This window comes from Chlorocebus sabaeus, unplaced genomic scaffold (genome assembly GCF_047675955.1).
Source record: "Chlorocebus sabaeus isolate Y175 unplaced genomic scaffold, mChlSab1.0.hap1 unalloc_scaffold_551, whole genome shotgun sequence".
Classification (NCBI taxonomy): Eukaryota; Metazoa; Chordata; class Mammalia; order Primates; family Cercopithecidae; genus Chlorocebus; species Chlorocebus sabaeus.
The window spans coordinates 103,327-120,725 of record NW_027327872.1 but is presented as its reverse complement, the minus strand read 5'-3'; the positions used below and the strand labels follow the sequence as shown (position 1 = coordinate 120,725).

The 17,399-nt window shown below is 48.5% G+C and overlaps 1 protein-coding gene across 1 annotated transcript; it reads left to right on the top strand.

The window, feature by feature from the left end:
* Positions 1-6,683: 6,683 nt before the first annotated feature.
* ZNF672 (zinc finger protein 672) lies at positions 6,684-17,000 on the top strand. The gene is made up of 4 exons (XM_007990141.3): positions 6,684-7,010; positions 11,963-12,116; positions 13,066-13,163; positions 14,542-17,000. Exon 4 carries the CDS (start codon positions 14,761-14,763, stop codon positions 16,117-16,119), a length of 1,359 nt encoding a protein of 452 aa, XP_007988332.3. The 5' UTR covers positions 6,684-7,010; positions 11,963-12,116; positions 13,066-13,163; positions 14,542-14,760; the 3' UTR covers positions 16,120-17,000.
* Positions 17,001-17,399: the final 399 nt, after the last annotated feature.

Below are 17,399 nucleotides of genomic sequence, written 5' to 3'. Positions count from 1 at the left end.
TACTGTTCCTTCCTTGGAGCTCTGTCTCCACAGACTTTCCACAGATCACATTCTGAGATCCATCAGCCTTTGAGACACAGCTGGCCTGTCCCAGAGTTGCCTCTCTGTCAGTGAATCCAAATCTGATTTCATCCCCTTTCCCAGATCCTGCTCTTCTGACATTTAATGTTGGTAAATGGTTCTACAGTCCATCTCTTTACCCTAGGGGAAACCTAGAAGGCACCCCTCACATTGCTTTTCATCACACTGAGTATCTCAGAGAGATGCCTTCTGTTCATCTCATTGCTGTAGCTTCAGCTTAGACTCTCCTCATTTCCGTCATAGGTCACAACCTCCAAAGTCTTCTAAATCAGCGCTTAAGGTCGCACTTAAGCAATGACGGAAGTTACTATATTTGCACTGTCCAACATGGTAGCTACTAGTCATGTGTAGCTCTTGACCGGGTTTAAATAGCCACGTATGGATCCTGTCACAAGCATCCCTCCTAGTTCCTGGCACTAATAAACAAGCAACCCACCCCTGTAGCCTGACTTAGTGAGTGAAATGTAAAAATATGGAAGCCATATGAAGATGTTAGCAACACCGTCAATTACAATGTAATATCACAAATCAACTTTACTTCTTAGTTAAATAATTTTTTTCATAAATTTTTACTTGGAACTTTATTTCTAATTTTCTCACATAAGTACCCTAAATTGCCTCCCTCATTAAAAATTACCTTTTTTAGGTTTTTTTGCCTACCAATATAAGCTATCTTTTTATAGTTCTTAACTTTTTTCCTACTGTCAATTATATATTTAATAAATACCACCATTAATTGCTGATTAAACATATTAGAGTTGACAAATATATAGTAATAGAAAGCAGATCCAGTGGTTGCATGGTGGGGAGGTGGTAGAGATTACAAAGTGGCATGAAGCAACTTGTGGGTAGTGGATATGTTCTCCATCTTGATTGTAGTGAGGCTTTCTTGAGGGTATATATGTATATGTCAGAACTTTTCAAACTGTACATTTCAGTGTGTAATTTGTGTATCAGTTATACCTCCCTAAAACTTTTGTAAAAATCCAGTTGAAGGCTGGGCGCGGTGGCTCACGCCTGTAATCCCAGCACTTTGGGAGGCCAAGATGGGTGGATCACGAGGTCAGGAGATGGAGACCATCCCGGCTAACATGGTGAAACCCTGTCTCTACTAAAAAATACAAAAAATTAGCCAGGCGTGGTGGCGGGCGCCTGTAGTCCCAGCTGCTCCAGAGGCTGAGGCAGGAGAATGGTGTGAACCTGGGAGGCAGAGCTTGCAGTGAGCAGAGATCAAGCCACTGCACTCCAGCCTGGGCGACAGAGCAAGACTCCATCTCAAAACAAAAAAAAAAAAAAAAAAAAATTCCAGTTGAAAACTCGCTCCCAGAAATATATAATGTAAAATCTAATAAATGTTAATGAAAGGGACAGCCTGTATTACACTTATTTGTTTAACTTTTTAGAGACAGGGTCCTGTTTGGTCGCCCAAGTTGGAGTGCAGTGGCCTGATAATAGCCCACTGCAGCCTCCAACTCCGGGGCTCAAGCAATCCTTTTGCCTCAGCCTCCCAAGTAGCGAAGACTACAGGCCTCCACCACCATGCCTGGATAATGTTTTGATTTTTGTTTTTGTAAAGATTGGGTCTTGCTATTTTGCTCAGGCTGGTTGTGAACTTCTCGGCTCAAATAGTCCTGCTGCCTCAACCTCCCAAACCATTAGAATTACAGACGTGAGCCCCCATGCTTGCCCTGAACCTATATGACTAAAAATCTTTATTTTTACCCTTGTTAAATCTGCTGAGCTTTCCAGAGGTAAATTACGTCCCCGAGTTGCTCATTACATGTCATAATAAAAACAGCAAACACTTAGGCAGTGTATGCCTTGCACCAGGCACTGTTCTGGTTTATTCATTTGATCCTCACAAAAACCAACTACAGCAAATTGTACCTTCATTTTACATTGGGGAAATTGACAGACAAGGAGATTAAATAACTTGTCCAAGGTCATACTGCTACTAAGTGGTGGAACCAGTCTTTAAACACAGACAATAGTATTTAAGATTTTTAAAAATAACTTATAGTGACACATCATATGTTACGTTTAAATGTATCTACTTACATTTTAAATGCTCTAATTTGTGAAAATAACCAAAATCAAAATACTTTCTAAAGATCTGACAGGTTTGCACGTGATATTATTATTTATACTACTGTTCTTTTTTATTTATTTTTTTAATTTTTTTTTTTTTTTTTTTTTTTGAGATGGAGTCTCGCTCTGTCGCCCAGGCTGGAGTGCAGTGGTGCTATCTTGGCTCACTGCAAGCTCCACCTCCCGGGTTCATGCCATTCATCTGCCTCAGCGTCCCAAGTAGCTGGGACTACAGGCACCCACCACCATGCCCGGCTAATGTCTTCTATTTTTTAGTAGAGACAGGGTTTCACCGTGTTATCCAGGATGGTCTTGATCTGACCTTGTGATCCGCCAGCCTCGGCCTCCCAAAGTGCTGGGATTACAGGCGTGAGCCATAGTGCCCAGCCCCTATACTACTGTTCATAACCTTTTAAAGTTTCAATTATAAAAACTGATTTTATCCTACCTTGCATTTTACTTTGAAACTGATTTTTCCCGAGAGTTCTGCTTTGTGATTTTAATTCTGTATTTTATTTTGTGAAACACTGAGTCTAGATACGACTTTTGAACATAATTTTTATATAACATAACTCAAAAAAAATTGTCGTTAAGGACTAGGAAGCAATTTGTATTTTAAAAGAAGTTGATCTTCAAATATCCTCTCAACAAATATTCTACTTTTGTGCTATTTCAATTTTATCTAGTTTACTGTAGCTCTTCACAATTAGTTTACCTATACAAATGTAAAAATAAGTAAAGTAGCAATCTCTCTGATGGAATCGGTGTTTGAGTCCTTGAAGTTGACCACAGACTGTAAGTAGCACAAACTCCAATCGTTTTCTATTGAGGTTACTGTTTAATTTAAAAGACATTAAATCCTCTGTGTCAACCCATTAAGATTAATATGTGTGTTATTGATTCAATTTATGTTTTCACTTATCTTCTTGTTTCCTGAAATCCATTTTGATATGGCTTTACAATATGTTTGCAACTTGAAATTAATACAAACCCTTATTCCTTAAACACCAAATAAAACCTTCATTTCAGGATTTAATCAGTATAGTCTTTCTGGTTCTTATTATTCTAAATTGTTAGATTTCACTTTTCTGTGCTTGGTTCTTTCCTCTATTTGAAAACTGTGTCAGTTGACATCTGTGGAGTTATTTGGGGAAGAACTGGGAGCTACCGTCCTCTAGAAGCCAATATTTTTATTGTAACTGAAATTAGAATGTTTGAAGAATGGAAAACATTGTATTTAGCAATATAGGAACAAGATGAATGAAACTGAAACAGTCCTCTCAGTCCTTATACCACTAATAACATGGTAAGGCTTCAGCATCTGATTTTTGGCATTGTGGATACCCACTGGGCTCACACTTCAGACAGGGATTTGAAATAGTGGTGTATACCTTAGCCCTACTTACTTGCCTTTCAGTTGCCCCCAACTCACTCTGTCAGTCTGGATTGAGTGCATGCTCACTCCTTTCCTGTTCATCTAATCCCTCTGCCTGACCCAGTCCCATCACTTACATTGCAGAAATCTCCCAGTGGGGGTGTGTGTTGGGAGGTGAAAATCATTGTCACCTCCATCCACAGACCCCTATACAAAATCCTGGCTACATGCTGAGCCAATGAAGTTTACTGATGACCTACTGCAGAATTACCCTATTCTTCCTCTTGTGCCTTTACACCACTTGGTACTTTGCACATGATGGGATGGCAAGGTCTGTGGGGGCGTCTGCCCTCCCTCAGCATGTCCTCAAAGGACTCAGTCTCCATTTCGTCTCCAATACTTAGCCCATTTCTTTGCACATACCAGGTGTTCGGAAATGTGCACCCAGCCTCTGACTGACTGCCCTCAAGCTTATAATTTAGTAGGAAAAATAAAGTATGCACATTATTCTAAAGTACATGGTGGCCAGTCATGGTGGCTCTTGCCTGTAATCCTAGCACTTTTGGAGGCCGAAGACAGCAGATCACTTGAGGCCAGGAGTTCAAGACCAGCCTGGGCAACATGGTGAAACCCCATGTCTACTAAAATTACAAAAATTAGCTAGGCATGTTGGTGCGTGCCTGTAGTCCCAGCTATTTGGGAGGCTGACACACGAGAATCACTTGAACCCGGGAAGCGGTTTCAGTGAGCCGACATCATGCCACTGCACTCCAGCCTGCGTGACAGAGCAAGACTCTATCTTAAAGTACATGGTAAAGGATGTAAGTAACAGAGAAAGTGTCTTACGTGTCTTGTGGCTTGCAAAGACAATAAATACTTTTACAATTTCTGGATGAACAATACTAGTTGTCTTCAGAAAGAAGATACAGTTTTCACTTTGAGAGTGGGTTGGCATTTGAACAGAAGCCTGAAGGATAAGTAGGACTTTGGCAGACAAGAAAAAGTGGAGGAATAGGAGAAATGTATGCCAAGCTGAGAGAAATGCAGAAGGTAGGTGGGGAGTGATCCAGTTTAATGAAGAGTTTAAGAGAACAGAATGGAAAGACAGGTTGGAATAGGTGAAAGAGGGTCTTGAATATTACACCAGAAGAGTAAACTTCATTTGGTGGTTGTACAGACTTTTTTGACTGTTACTGAGCAGGAGTGTGATGCAATCAGAACTTTAGGGAGATTCATCTAGTAGGTTCACAGCTATTATCTCCAACATCTAGAATACTACCTGGCATATAGTAGACCTTCCATAAATATTTTGAATATTTACAGAACCACATTAAGAGTTGTCATTTATTGATGTAGATGTGTAGAGAAATAAAACAATTTGGATGTGATATTTTTAGTTGACAGATATACACATAACTTCATCCTTGACCTTTCTTTCACTACCTTTGGCATTCCTGTTAACAATTATCATCCCCCACTGTGATGACTTCCATAACATAGGAAACCTAAATCCAGCTTCCTGTTCTTTCCCGGCGTTATTTGAGTTTTTCCCTCCAAAGCTACACAGAAGAAAGTCATCTAATCCAGGCCTCTTTCACGTGAAAGTGTGTTAGAATTTGTGTACAGTCATTATGTGCACAAAAAAAGATTTCTCTTTCTAGGTTAAATATCCCCAGCCCCTTTAATTGTGTGACCATCCTAGTCACCATCCTCTTCATGTCTCTGGGATTAGCCAAGTGTGTCAGTGCCCTTAAAAACATGACATTAATACTGAGCAATGAGTCCAGAAATGTCTAAATTAGTACATTTCTCTGGCTTAAAGACTCTGGAAATATCCTCAACTAATCATTCTCTATATAATACTACCTTATCTGTGTATGATTCTTGACAATAAAAATATATATACTTCAAGCGCATTTTCCATGTCTCTCTCAATGTTATCGCTTCCTGGTTCAGGTCCTCATCACTCCAGACCTGCATCCTGTGTCTTGCTTTTCAGCTTTCTTGCCTGCTGCTACCAGATTTGTGTTCCTTAATCCGTGTTGTCATATGCAGGTCAGCAAACACTCATTGATCATCTGTGGTGTGCTGGCCCTGCGCTCATGCCTCAAGGGATCAATTGTTCATGAGTAGGACAAGGCCTGTCCCTTAAGCTATGGGGGAACAATATTCATCCGACTATAACAACAGTAACAACATGCGGGAGGTTGTGCTGCAGCATGGATATATCCCCAGGACTGAGGACAGAGAGGGGCATTCTAGCATAGGTTTATGGAGATAGCATTTGACTAAGCTTTTACAAATTAAAACAGAGAAGAGGGTAAGAGTTATCCAGTCCAAGCATGGCAGGTCTAAGTGTACACTAATTTAGGGGACCCCCTGAGCAGAGCTCAGGATGTGTAACAGGAAGACTGGTACTAAGTGACCTGGAAAGGAAGATTAGAGCAGTAAAGAAGGACCTTGAGGGCCATCCCTGGGCGTCTGTTCTGATGATACAGGCACACTAAAGGATGGCCAGGCTCCCAAAATGCATCTCCGGAAAACAACACTAGTAGCATTTCCTAGTAGAAGACATTAGGGTTAACATTTGGACAGGCAGTTCAACCGGCAAGCTCATGGAGAGGCAGCTGGCAAGCCGACCAGGAGTAACCCCTATCCCCGCCATGGCGACTTTGGGCGTATCATTAACTTGTGGGGTCCTCACCTAAAATATAGGATAAATGCTCGTATTTCCCCTGGCAGGGTTGTGGTGAGGTCTGAGAGATAATAGGTATCCAGTCCGGCCTCGCTTACAAGAAGGCGCTAACTTAACTACGGGGATGGCTGCCGCGGCCCCGTCCGCGCCGGGCACTGGCAACCGCGCCGGCAGCACCGAAGGGTACACCTGTCTGTGTCCCGCCGGCGGCCGCGGGAGGAGCTGCTGGAAGACTAGACGGTGGGCCGCCTGGCTCGCGTAACTCCGCTGCTGGCGGCTGAGGCGCGCGCAGGGCTCGGCGCCCTTTGCTCTGATTGGGCGGGACGAGGCCCAGGGGTGGGCCGACAGACAAAAGGGGAGGCAGGAATTGGTCAAGTCCGGAGAGAGGGCGGGGCCTCGGCGCGCGCGGGCGGCGGTAGTGGAGTCGCCCGGGCTTTCTCTCTTAGCGCCGCCTCCTTCCCGGCTCCAGCTGGGGCCGGCGAAGCTGAGTGGCCGCTACGCTGCTCTCTGGCCTCCCAGTCTTCCCAGCAACCGGTGACACTGCCCGCGCGAGACTGACCACTAGCCGGCGCGGGCGAGAGGGACAGGAGCGTGACCTCCCCATCCCGAGGGGCCGGACGCTCGGGCGCCTCCGCGCTCCCCCAACTCGGAGGCCGCGCGCGCCTTTAGCCCCTTCCTGGCTCGCCCGCCCCAGTCCCGCAGTCCGGGAGGCGGGGGTCGGCGCTGGCTGAGTCGGAACCGCGCGGTGTCTGAGGAGCCAGTCGGCGACCGGTGAGGGGACTGAAGGGCAGGGGAGGGCGCGGGTGGCGCGGGGCAGCGGTCCTCAGCTGTGGTTATTCTCCTCCCATCCGCCTCGGGCGACTGTTGTCAGCGGCGGTCGGGAGCGCCGCCCGGGCTACGAGTGACGCGGAGACACTGCGGAGCGAGCGATTGGCCGGACACGTCCGCGCGGCCTGCTCCTCCCAGGCCTTCCCCTCCGCCTGTCCTCACCGGTGCTCCCCGGGTGACCTTCGGGGCTGGCGTCACCATGCCGAACATCGCCAGGCTGAGCCGGCTTAAGGGGGCAACGGCCGGCACCGGGTTCTGGCAGCGTTAGACGCTCCCCACTACGTCTTTGGTGCCCGGTCTCGCCCTCCGAGTCGGCGGGCGCCACCGGCGAGGGGCTAGGGTAGGCTCGGGGTTGGGGAGGGGCTCGCCCGAAGAAAGTTTGCCCAGCAACTTGTGACGCGCGCCGCCTGAGGCGCCCCAGGATTGGCTGCGCTGCTGTGGGTCTCGGAAAGCGACCTGTTCAGGTGCTGTGTTCCTCATCCGGCGAATGGTTGTGCCCCGCTCTTAAGTACCAGGCACCAAGTCCCAGATGAGTGGCCAGCTTCCCTTCTTTCATCTTGGAGCGCACAGTTCGCGCAAGTGGAGCTATGGAAGTCCCATGCTGTGCTGCTCTAATCTTGTGAGAGATTCTTAGGGGTTGAGCGGGGAAGGACTGAAAAGGGCTGCAGACCGTGTAGGATGCCTGGAGTGGAGACGGGAGTTAAGCCCCTTACTCAGAGTCCCTCTTAAGAAGTGTTCAGGGCCGGGCACAGTGGCGCATGCCTGTAATCCTAAGACTTTGGGAGGCTGAGGCTGGAGGGTTGCTTGAGTCCAGGAGGGCGACGCTGCAGTGGGACAGTGATCAAATCACTGCATTCCAGCCTGGGTGACAGCAAGACCCTGTCTCAGAAAACAAACAAACAACAAGAAGGACTGTCCTAGGGAGAGTAAATCCTAAGCACCGGATTTCTCAGTGTTAGCAATTTATTTTTTAATTTTTTTTCTGAGACAGAGGCTTGCTCTATCGTCCAGGCTGGAGTACAGTGGTGCGATCTCGGCTCCTTGCAACCTCCGCCTCCTGGGCTCAAGTGATCCTCCCACCTCAGCCTCCCCAGTAGCTGAGACTACAGACGGGTGCCACCACACCCGGCCGATTTTTGTATTTTTAGTAGAGACAGGGTTTCATTATGTTGGCCAGGCTGGTCTCGAGCTCCTGACCTCAAGTGATCCGCCCACCTTGGCCTCCCAAAGTGCTGGGATTACAGACATGAGCCACCACGCCTGGCGAGACTTAGCAATATTTTGACCTTTCCATATGAAACACTATGATAATAGTTTTTGTTTGTTTGTTTGTTTGTTTGTTTTGAGATGGAGTCTTACTCTGTCCCCCAGGCTGGAGTACAGTGGCATGATCTCGGCTCACTGCAACCTCTGCTTCTCAGGTTCAAGTGATTCTCCTGCCTCAGCCTCCCAAGTTAGCCGGTACTACAGGTGCATGCCACCGTGCCCGGCTAATTTTTTGTTTTTTTAGTAGAGACAGGGTTTCACCATGTTGGCCAGGCTGGTCTCGAACTCCTGACCTCAGGTGATCTGCCCCCCTTCGGCCTCCAAAAGTGCTAGGATTACAGGCGTGAGCCACCGCTCCTGGCCAACTTTCTTTACTAAAGTTTTCCCAGCCAGGAGGATCAGACGCTCCAAGTCTGCTATCGTAAAATCAGACAGCTAGAACCAGAATTTGGATGCCTGCCTCTCTGGTTCTGCTACACAGGTTGCAGGCTCAACTTAGTAAACCAAAGCAGAGTATTTGTATATGTAGTGGGTAATGCTATGAAGGATAGGACGACTGTAGTCAGGTCCTTTCCTCCAGGGACCTAACATTTGGGAAAATTGGATTCCGGACTAATACATCACTTTTAAAAAGCACTGAATACCTTCTCTGTGCCCAAGTCCTTGCTAGGCCCAGGGAAGCTGCAGAAGACCTTATAGTCCATTCTCTCTCATCGGGGATGCTCTGGCCACTCTGGGCTTCAGTGTTGCATGTGTCTCAAAAGGACAGGACAAACTCCCACCATGTATGTTCTCTCCTTGTCTACATCCATACCTTCTCTATACTTCCCAGATTTCACAGGAAAATCTTTGTGAAACCAAAACTTCCAAAAGAATGTATTTGGACTGGGCATGGTGACTCACACCTGTAATGCCAGCACTTTGGGAGGCTGAAGCAGGAGGATCACTTGAGGCCAGGAGTTTGAGACCAACCTGGGCAACAGGGCAAAACCCTGTGTCTACTAAAAATACAAAAATTAGCTGTGGTAGCTCGAGCCTGTAATCCTAGCTCCTTGGGAGGCTGAAGCACAAGAATCACTTGAACCTGGGAGACAGAGCGAGACTTTGCCTCCAAAATAAAAAGAATGTGTTGGCTCATGATCAGACTTGAGCACTTGGGCTGAGAGCGAACTGTCATTCCTATTTCCACCAGCTCCTTAGACATAGACTGAATCTGAAGCTGGAAGGAGCAACTTCTTTTGAAGTATTGGATTTTATTTCTTTATGGGGGAAGGAAGCAAGGAGTGGCAGTTCTGGTGTTCTGAATTCCATTCCCCATCCGCACCTCCTAGAATAGGACTTAAATCTTTCCGGAGTCGACAGGAATCCCTGTTTCCTGTTACATTCACTGATTAATATATGCTCCTTCCAGCTTCAGATTCAGTCTGACATGTCTGAGGAGCTGGTGGAGACAGGAATAACAGTTTGCTCCTACCCCAAGTGCCTAAGTCTGATCATGATCCAAATACATTCTTTTGAAAGTTTTGGTTTCACAAAGATTTTCCTGTGAAATCTGGGGAGTATAGAGAAGGTATGGATGTGAACAGGGAGAGAACATACATAGTGGGAGTTTATCCTGTCCGTTGAGACATGGGCAATGCTGAAGCCCAGAGTGGTCACAGCACCCCAGATCATGGAGATTAAAGCTGAGCAATGAGTAGGAGGGAGGTCTGGAGGCAGGGGGAGCCTCTCTGAGAAAGGGTAGAGAGTCCTGAATGAAGGAGTGAGAGAGCTTTGCCAGTAGAAGGAACTGTAAGTGGCAAGGCCCCAAAACTGCCTCCTGAAAGCCAGGGAAACTTCTACTCCACACCCTATCTAGAGTGGGGAATGGATAGTTTGCTTCTATCTCATCCAGATTTCAGGGCAGTCTAGGGGTATCACAGAATCCTGGAGACAGCAGCATCACTCAGATCCTGAGGGGTAAGAATACAAGGAGAAACCAGCAGAAGAATCACCGCTTCTGATGCAGCTACAACTCCCACCCTCCCACCGCCGGTTCCTGCCCCTCTTCTCATGGAGACCATTCCATTCCTGGGTCAGGGCCCCAAGATGAACACAGTGCACACAGAGCATTACCTGGGGCCCCAAGTGCTGGTTCTTGGGGTTGGCATTTTACCCTCTTGTCCCCTAGCTGCCTGGTGCTTCCCTGTGAATTTCACAGCCAGGTCTTTCCCTGCTGCTCAGTGAGCTGCTGCAAGCCTCTTGGGGCCTTTACGAAGGGGTGGGGCTGCCCTAGGGAGAGTGAGAGATGGGCTACGTGGCCTGCTGACTTACTCCTGTCCCCAGACCCACCTGCCCACTTGTGCTGGATGACTGGACAAGCCTGTATAGGAAGCCCAGGTCACATCAGGGCTACTAATAACACCCACCTCAAAGGACTATTGGGAAGACAAAAGGGAAACACATGTACAAACGTGAGAGTTCTTGTGTGTTAATACCAGTAACAACTGGTATGGTTTCACCTTCTGAGAGTCGCAGTGAGAGAAGGTTTTGCATAAGTCACAACCCCAAGTCCCTACCAGGTCTAGATGTCCAGTTTCCAAAACAGCAGGTAGACCTTTCTGGAGAGGGTGGCTAGGAACTAGGGCCTTGGAAAATGAGAGGAACAGCTCTCCTCTATGCTTACTGAAGGTAAGGTCAGACAGGGTCAGTGACCTTTTCTTAACTAAAGCCCTCCAAGGACTGAGGTGAGCTAGCCTCCCTTCAAATGTTCCAGGATTTGGAAAGGCCATTTGGACAAGCACTATTCAATAAAAATAAAATATAAGCCACATTTATCATCTTAACTTTTCTTTAAAAATGGGTAAAATGTATTATGATTTCATTTAACCTAATATATCCAAAAATATTTCAACATATAATCAGTGCTAAACATTATTAATGAGGTATTTTCATTCTTTTTAAATACTAAGTCTTTAAAATGAGGAGAGTATTTGGCTCTTACAAACCAACTCGGTTTGAACCAGCCATGTTTCAAGTGCTCAGTCACCACATGTGGCTCTGGGCTACTGTAGTAGACACCATAGCATGGAACAGTTCCCCTCGGCCCTATTCCCTGCTGCCCAGACCAGCTTTACCAACTCTGACTTCAAGATGACCACTGGTGTCTTGTAAATCTTGACTTTTTGAGGTCTTTTGTCCCACCCCAGAAATGCTGGCATGGCAGAACAGATAACCAGGGAAGAAACATCTTTATTCTGATTGAAAATAAAGATTTTCAATTATTATTCAATTATTCAGAAACAAAATGACATATGAAACTCAGAAGTTTATCTTGCCCCTATTGTAAATAATAGTTTTTCCATTAGCTTATCTTCCTTCTTAGTACCTGTTTTGTTTTGTTTTTTTAGTTATATGTATAGTATTTGTATTAAATGCTTGAAAGGTACTTACATTATTCAACAATAAGAATTTTTGCCAATTTGTACATATTTCCCCCTTCCCTCTTTCCGAACTTTCCCGTACTTTTTTTCCAAAGTGAAAGAAATTTGGTGGTATAGCAACTTTAAAACTCACATTCAGGAGAGTGGGGATTACGATGATCTAGAAGTCACTCTTTTTTTTTGGCACAGGAATACTTTTTCTTTCAGGTTTCCACTTCAAGCGTGATCCCTTTGCTTATGGGATGAGCTCCAGCATGGGCTGAGGTACAGAAGAGAGACTCGAAGAGCCTGCCTTGGGACTTAAGCACCAAACCTGCACCCTAGCAAGTGTCTTACTCCACATCCGTGATGGAAGGAAATGGTACTGTTGTGTATATGCCGTTTAAGTGTTGAGTGTGCATGTTGGTATGTGTGCATTTGTCTTCCTTGGGCATGTGCCCTGGGAGGCAGTGGCCTGGGAGAGGGTGGGCTCCTAGAAACATGGTTTGAGAGGTGCCATGGTCTCCAGATACCCAAGGAGGAGGCAGAGCACTCAGTGGGGCATGAGCATTGCTTTCTTTGGCATTTGGGATCAGCCACTGAGTCTCCAGGGAAGATTTTATTTTCAGGAGGGCAAACATTCCTCTGAAGTGACATCTAACTAGAATCAGCAGCCAGTGTCTAGGTTGAAAGTCTCTCTGGAGGAACCAAGAATCTCTAAAGTCTACTCCAGCCTGGGTGTGATGGCTCACGCCTGTAATCCCAGCACTTTAGGAGGCCGAAGCGCGTGGATCACCTGAGGTCAGAAGTTCAAAACCAGCCTGGCCAACATGGTGAAACCCCGTCTCTACTAAAAATACAAAACTTAGCCAGACACACTGTCATGCGCCTATAATCCCAGCTACTCGGGAGGCTGAGGCAAGGAGAATCCTTGAATCCGGGAGGCGGAGGTTACAGTGAGCTAAGATCGGGTGACTGCACTCTAGCCTGGGCGACAGGGCAAGACTGTCAAAAAGTCTACTCCAGAGCTCCTGCTTGCATTTTTTGTTTAAAAATCATACTAATCATACTCTTTATATAAGATGTCTGGAATTTAAAATACTCTAGAGCTTCCCCCAACCAAAAAAAAAAAAAAAAAAAAAAACATGGAGTGGTGGTGTGGATGAAACAAGAATGGTAAAATGGTGAGTGATTTGTGTACTATTCAGTTTTTTGTATTTTAAAATGTCCATTAAATAAATACCCTCCTCCTAAAAATATTTCCCTCCCTTTCTTCCCCTGCTCAGTTGTCATTCACATTTTCCCTTTTACTTCATCTCTGCTGGGCATAGCACATCCTACTCCAGAAGCACAAGAGGAGGACATCCCATGCTGGCTACTCCTGCCCAGCGTGGTGGGGGAGCAGAAGCTCCAGAGCCCAGACTTGCAGGTTTGCTGTTTTCACTTTACCCCATTTGTATCCAAAACATAAGGACCCTGTCTATGGGGGTATTTTAACCAAAGGTCTGAGTATTTATGATGAACTTTCATCTGCTAAGAAGAAAGCGACAGCTGACCAATTTATTTTGCGTCCTCTCCCTGATCTGTTGAGCAACAAGGGGCTATACTGTACTAGCAACTAGACCTAATCTCCAGTAAGGCTGGAGACTGACCCGTGGGCCTTGAGAGAAGTAGTCAGTGCTGAGGCTAGCCAGGTGAGGAGGGCAGCCACATTGTGCTCTTGACTAGAGGGCAGGTGAGGTTCTGTGCACATACTACAAAGGCTGACCCTGCTCCCAGACAGCTGCCCGCAGCAACTTGTCAGACGAATTCAGGGATATCATGTGAGACAAATAGGATAATAGAGCAGATTTGGTCTCCATAAAGGAGTTTTTCTGCTACTCCAGATTCTCAGATTCCTGTGGCTGGGTGAGGAAATGCTGCAGAATGTTCATAAACAATATGTTTTTCTTGATCAGATTCATCATATTCAAACCTTCACAAACAACTTGGATATCCTGACAATTATTATAGAAAGGATGCCCCTTCCTTCTCTCCAGCCTTTCCTGAAAACGGGAAAAGTGTTTCTCAGATAATGCCACCAACTTCTAATACTGTTTTTTGTGAATTATCTATGCTCCCGTTTTACCCCTTTCCGGGGTCCTGAGTTGCTTTCTCAACTTTGGGGCTGTATACTGGCATGGGGTAGTATGTTTATCAAGTGCTGTCCAAAGCCAAGGAAAAATATTTTGGAGTTCCTCAAATACCTTCCCTTGGCCAGGCCCCAGCCCCTTCTGTAACTTCAGGGTCTGAACCCTTTGCTTAGGCTGTGACTGTGCTTCATCACATTACCCGCTTTATTCCTCCAGCCCAAGCCTGGCTGGGTTCATGTCAGTGACTCAGGAAAGCTGGGTCTTGGAGGAAGGCGTTGGTATAGTCTAAACGCAGGGGACTTCTCACTGCCCCATCCCGCCTTGGTCATTTCCTAATGTATCCCCAGACAAGGATCCCCATCTAAGGCCAGCAAACAGGCTTGGCGTTCCCTTCCCTCAGAGCAGTATTGATGGTTCCCATGCTAATGCAAGCTCCCCTTTGAATCCATTCCTGTTTGTTCTCTAGGACACTTGTAGTTTCCCTCCTGCCCTTCCAAGTGTGGTTCAAGGACAGCCCCTCCGTATTTCTGGGATGCCCATGGCTTTGCTTTGTCTTGGGGAAGGGAATCCTGGAGATGGACTACCTAAAGAAGTTATAACAAATAGGGAGTTCGTGTTCCCCTCTCCATTCCTTAGGAGCTGCTGCAGAGGCTCACAATGACCTTCTCCCCACAGGCTCACGGTGCAGGGTGAACCTGGCCACAGCTTACCTCTGGAACAGCCACAGTGTCTGCCCTTAGACAAGAACCCTGAAATCAGACCCGTTTTTGCGGCCTCCCCCTTTCCTCTCTGTTACAGTGCCCTTTCCAGTCCTTAAGAGAAGTAAAAGCCGCACCGTCAGGAGGTGGACCCCCGAATGTGAGTGGCACGGTTCCCTGTGAACCCATCCTCACCATGTTTGCCACATCTGGGACAGTGGCAGCGGAGAAGCCTTACGCGTGCAGCGAGTGTGGCAAGAGCTTCTGCTACAGCTCAGTGCTGCTGCGACATGAACGAGCTCACGGCGGTGACGGCCGCTTCCGTTGTCTAGAATGTGGAGAGCACTGTGCACGGGCTGCCGACCTCCGAGCGCACAGGCGCACCCATGCTGGCCAGACCCTGTACATCTGCAGTGAGTGCGGACAAAGCTTTCGCCACAGCGGCCGCCTTGACCTACACTTGGGTGCACACCGGCAGCGATGCCGCACTTGCCCCTGCCGCACATGCGGCCGCCGCTTCCCGCACCTCCCGGCGCTGCTGCTACACCGGCGTCGTCAGCATCTGCCAGAGCGGCCCCGCCGCTGCCCGTTGTGCGCCCGCACCTTCCGACAGAGCGCGCTGCGCTTCCACCAGGCGCGGGCGCACCCCCCGGGGACAACCTCTGACCCTGCCGTCCCACCCCACCGCTGCACGCAGTGCCCGCGAGCCTTCCAGAGCGGTGCCGGACTGCGGAGTCACGCGCGCATCCACGTGCCCCAGAGCCCCGTGCGACCCCGTGCCTCCGACGCCCACCAGTGTGGCGTGTGCGGCAAGTGCTTTGGCAAGAGCTCTACGCTGACGCGACACCTGCAGACGCACTCCGGGGAGAGGCCCTTCAAGTGCCCGGAGTGCGGCAAGGGCTTCCTGGAGAGCGCCACGCTGGTGCGCCACCAGCGCACACACACGGGCGAGAAGCCGTACGCCTGTGGCGACTGCGGGCGCTGCTTCAGCGAGAGTTCCACGCTGCTGCGCCACCGGCGCAGCCATCAGGGCGAGCGGCCACACGCGTGCGCCACTTGTGGCAAGGGTTTCGGGCAGCGCTCCGACCTGGTGGTGCACCAGCGCATCCACACGGGGGAGAAGCCCTTCGCGTGCCCCGAGTGCGACCGCCGCTTCAGCGACCGCTCGGACCTCACCAAGCACCGGCGCACGCACACGGGCGAGAAGCCCTACCGCTGCGAGCTGTGTGGCAAGCGGTTCACGTGCGTGTCCAATCTCAACGTGCATCGGCGCAACCATGCCGGCCACAAGCCACACAAATGCCCCGAGTGCAGCAAGGCCTTCAGCGTCGCTTCCAAGCTTGCACTACACCGCAAGACGCACCTGGGCGAACGGCCAGCGGAGTGCGCAGAGTGCGGCAAGTGCTTCAGCCACAGCCGCTCGCTGTCGCAGCATCAGCGGGCCCACGCGCGCGCCCGCACCGCTGCCGCCGTTGCCATCCAGTCCGCAGTGGGCACTGCCCTCGTCTTCCAGGGGCCGGCTGAACAGGAAAATCCAGGGTTCTTTGTGTCCTAGTTGAGGGAGGCTTGCTGAGGCTTCTCTAAAGGTGGTTGGGAAGCACCTCTATAATACCACGGCGACAGCTGAGGCAACTTGTAGATGGAGATTTGGGAAAAGACGATGTGGCCTCCTGCCTTTCCAGTTTCTGTTGGCAGCCCTTCACTTGGCCTCCTGCCTCCCCTCTACACCTACTCCCTGTCGGCCCGTTTGCCATCCTGTCCTCGTATAACTCGGATTCTCTCCTCAGGTGTAGGTGCAGGGAGTCCAGGAAATGGACTCCCCTGAGTGCAAGAGCCCAGGTGTTGGTGTGTCCCTTTAACGCCACTGTGCTCTCTGGTGTTTCCGATTTTCCTGCCTTTGTTGTGTCTTCTTTTGTCCCATGTCCTTATTCCAGCCCGCATCTTCTTTCCCGATTACTTTTGTTGTCCTGCCTCTTCGGGTAATGGTCACAGATTTGGCTGTAGTCACATTACCAGCCCTGTGGCTTCTTAACTCTTGGTTCCCTGTTACTCTCTGCTTCTGAGAAATGTGGGTATGGAAGTGGGAAAGCTCACTTCCAGGCAGGATGTCTCCATGCTAGGAGCTGCCTGCACCCTGGCAGAGGTGGCCACTCACCTGAAGGTGGGCAGGGCCCTTCGCATGGCCACACGTCCCCCAGGGAGATCAAGGGGCCTCTCAGAACAATGTTCCCCAGCCAGGTAAGGAACATTTTCACTGGGACTCAGGCCAAAACCACATGGGTCCACAAAGGGAGGCACTGCCAAGTGGAACATGAGGTTATTTCCAAATCATGGGAGCCACTAGTAGGGAGAGGGCAGGATGGAAAATCCCCTGGAGCTAGTCAACAACTTTTTGCTTATGGCTAGTGAAATAAAGTTGTTTGTTTGAGTTCTAGATGCCAAGCGCCCCCTTTGTCAAACCTAAGGCTGCTGACCAGAGTTTGGAAGTGATCCATTCAGTTCCAAGGTCTCTTGTACCTTCCCAAGGCAGCTCAGTCATCTTGTGTGGAGGACCACTGATTCCACACTAAAAGGTGAGACTTCAAGGCCTACACATCGGGTTTTCTCTGTTAATGGCAAGTACAAGATGGCTCAGAATCATGTCTTTCTGCTCCAGCCAGTCTGCCAGGAGTGACCCAGCACTCTCCAAATTATCTCTGCCTGCTCTGTTTGTGTGAGGGTGGGTGTCTTACTCCACAGGAAAGGGCTGCAAAGTGTCAAAGTGAGTCTGGAAAGGGTCAGCAGTGAGGGCCTGCACCTAAGCTGCATTCTGGTACATGGTTTCAAAGGGATCCA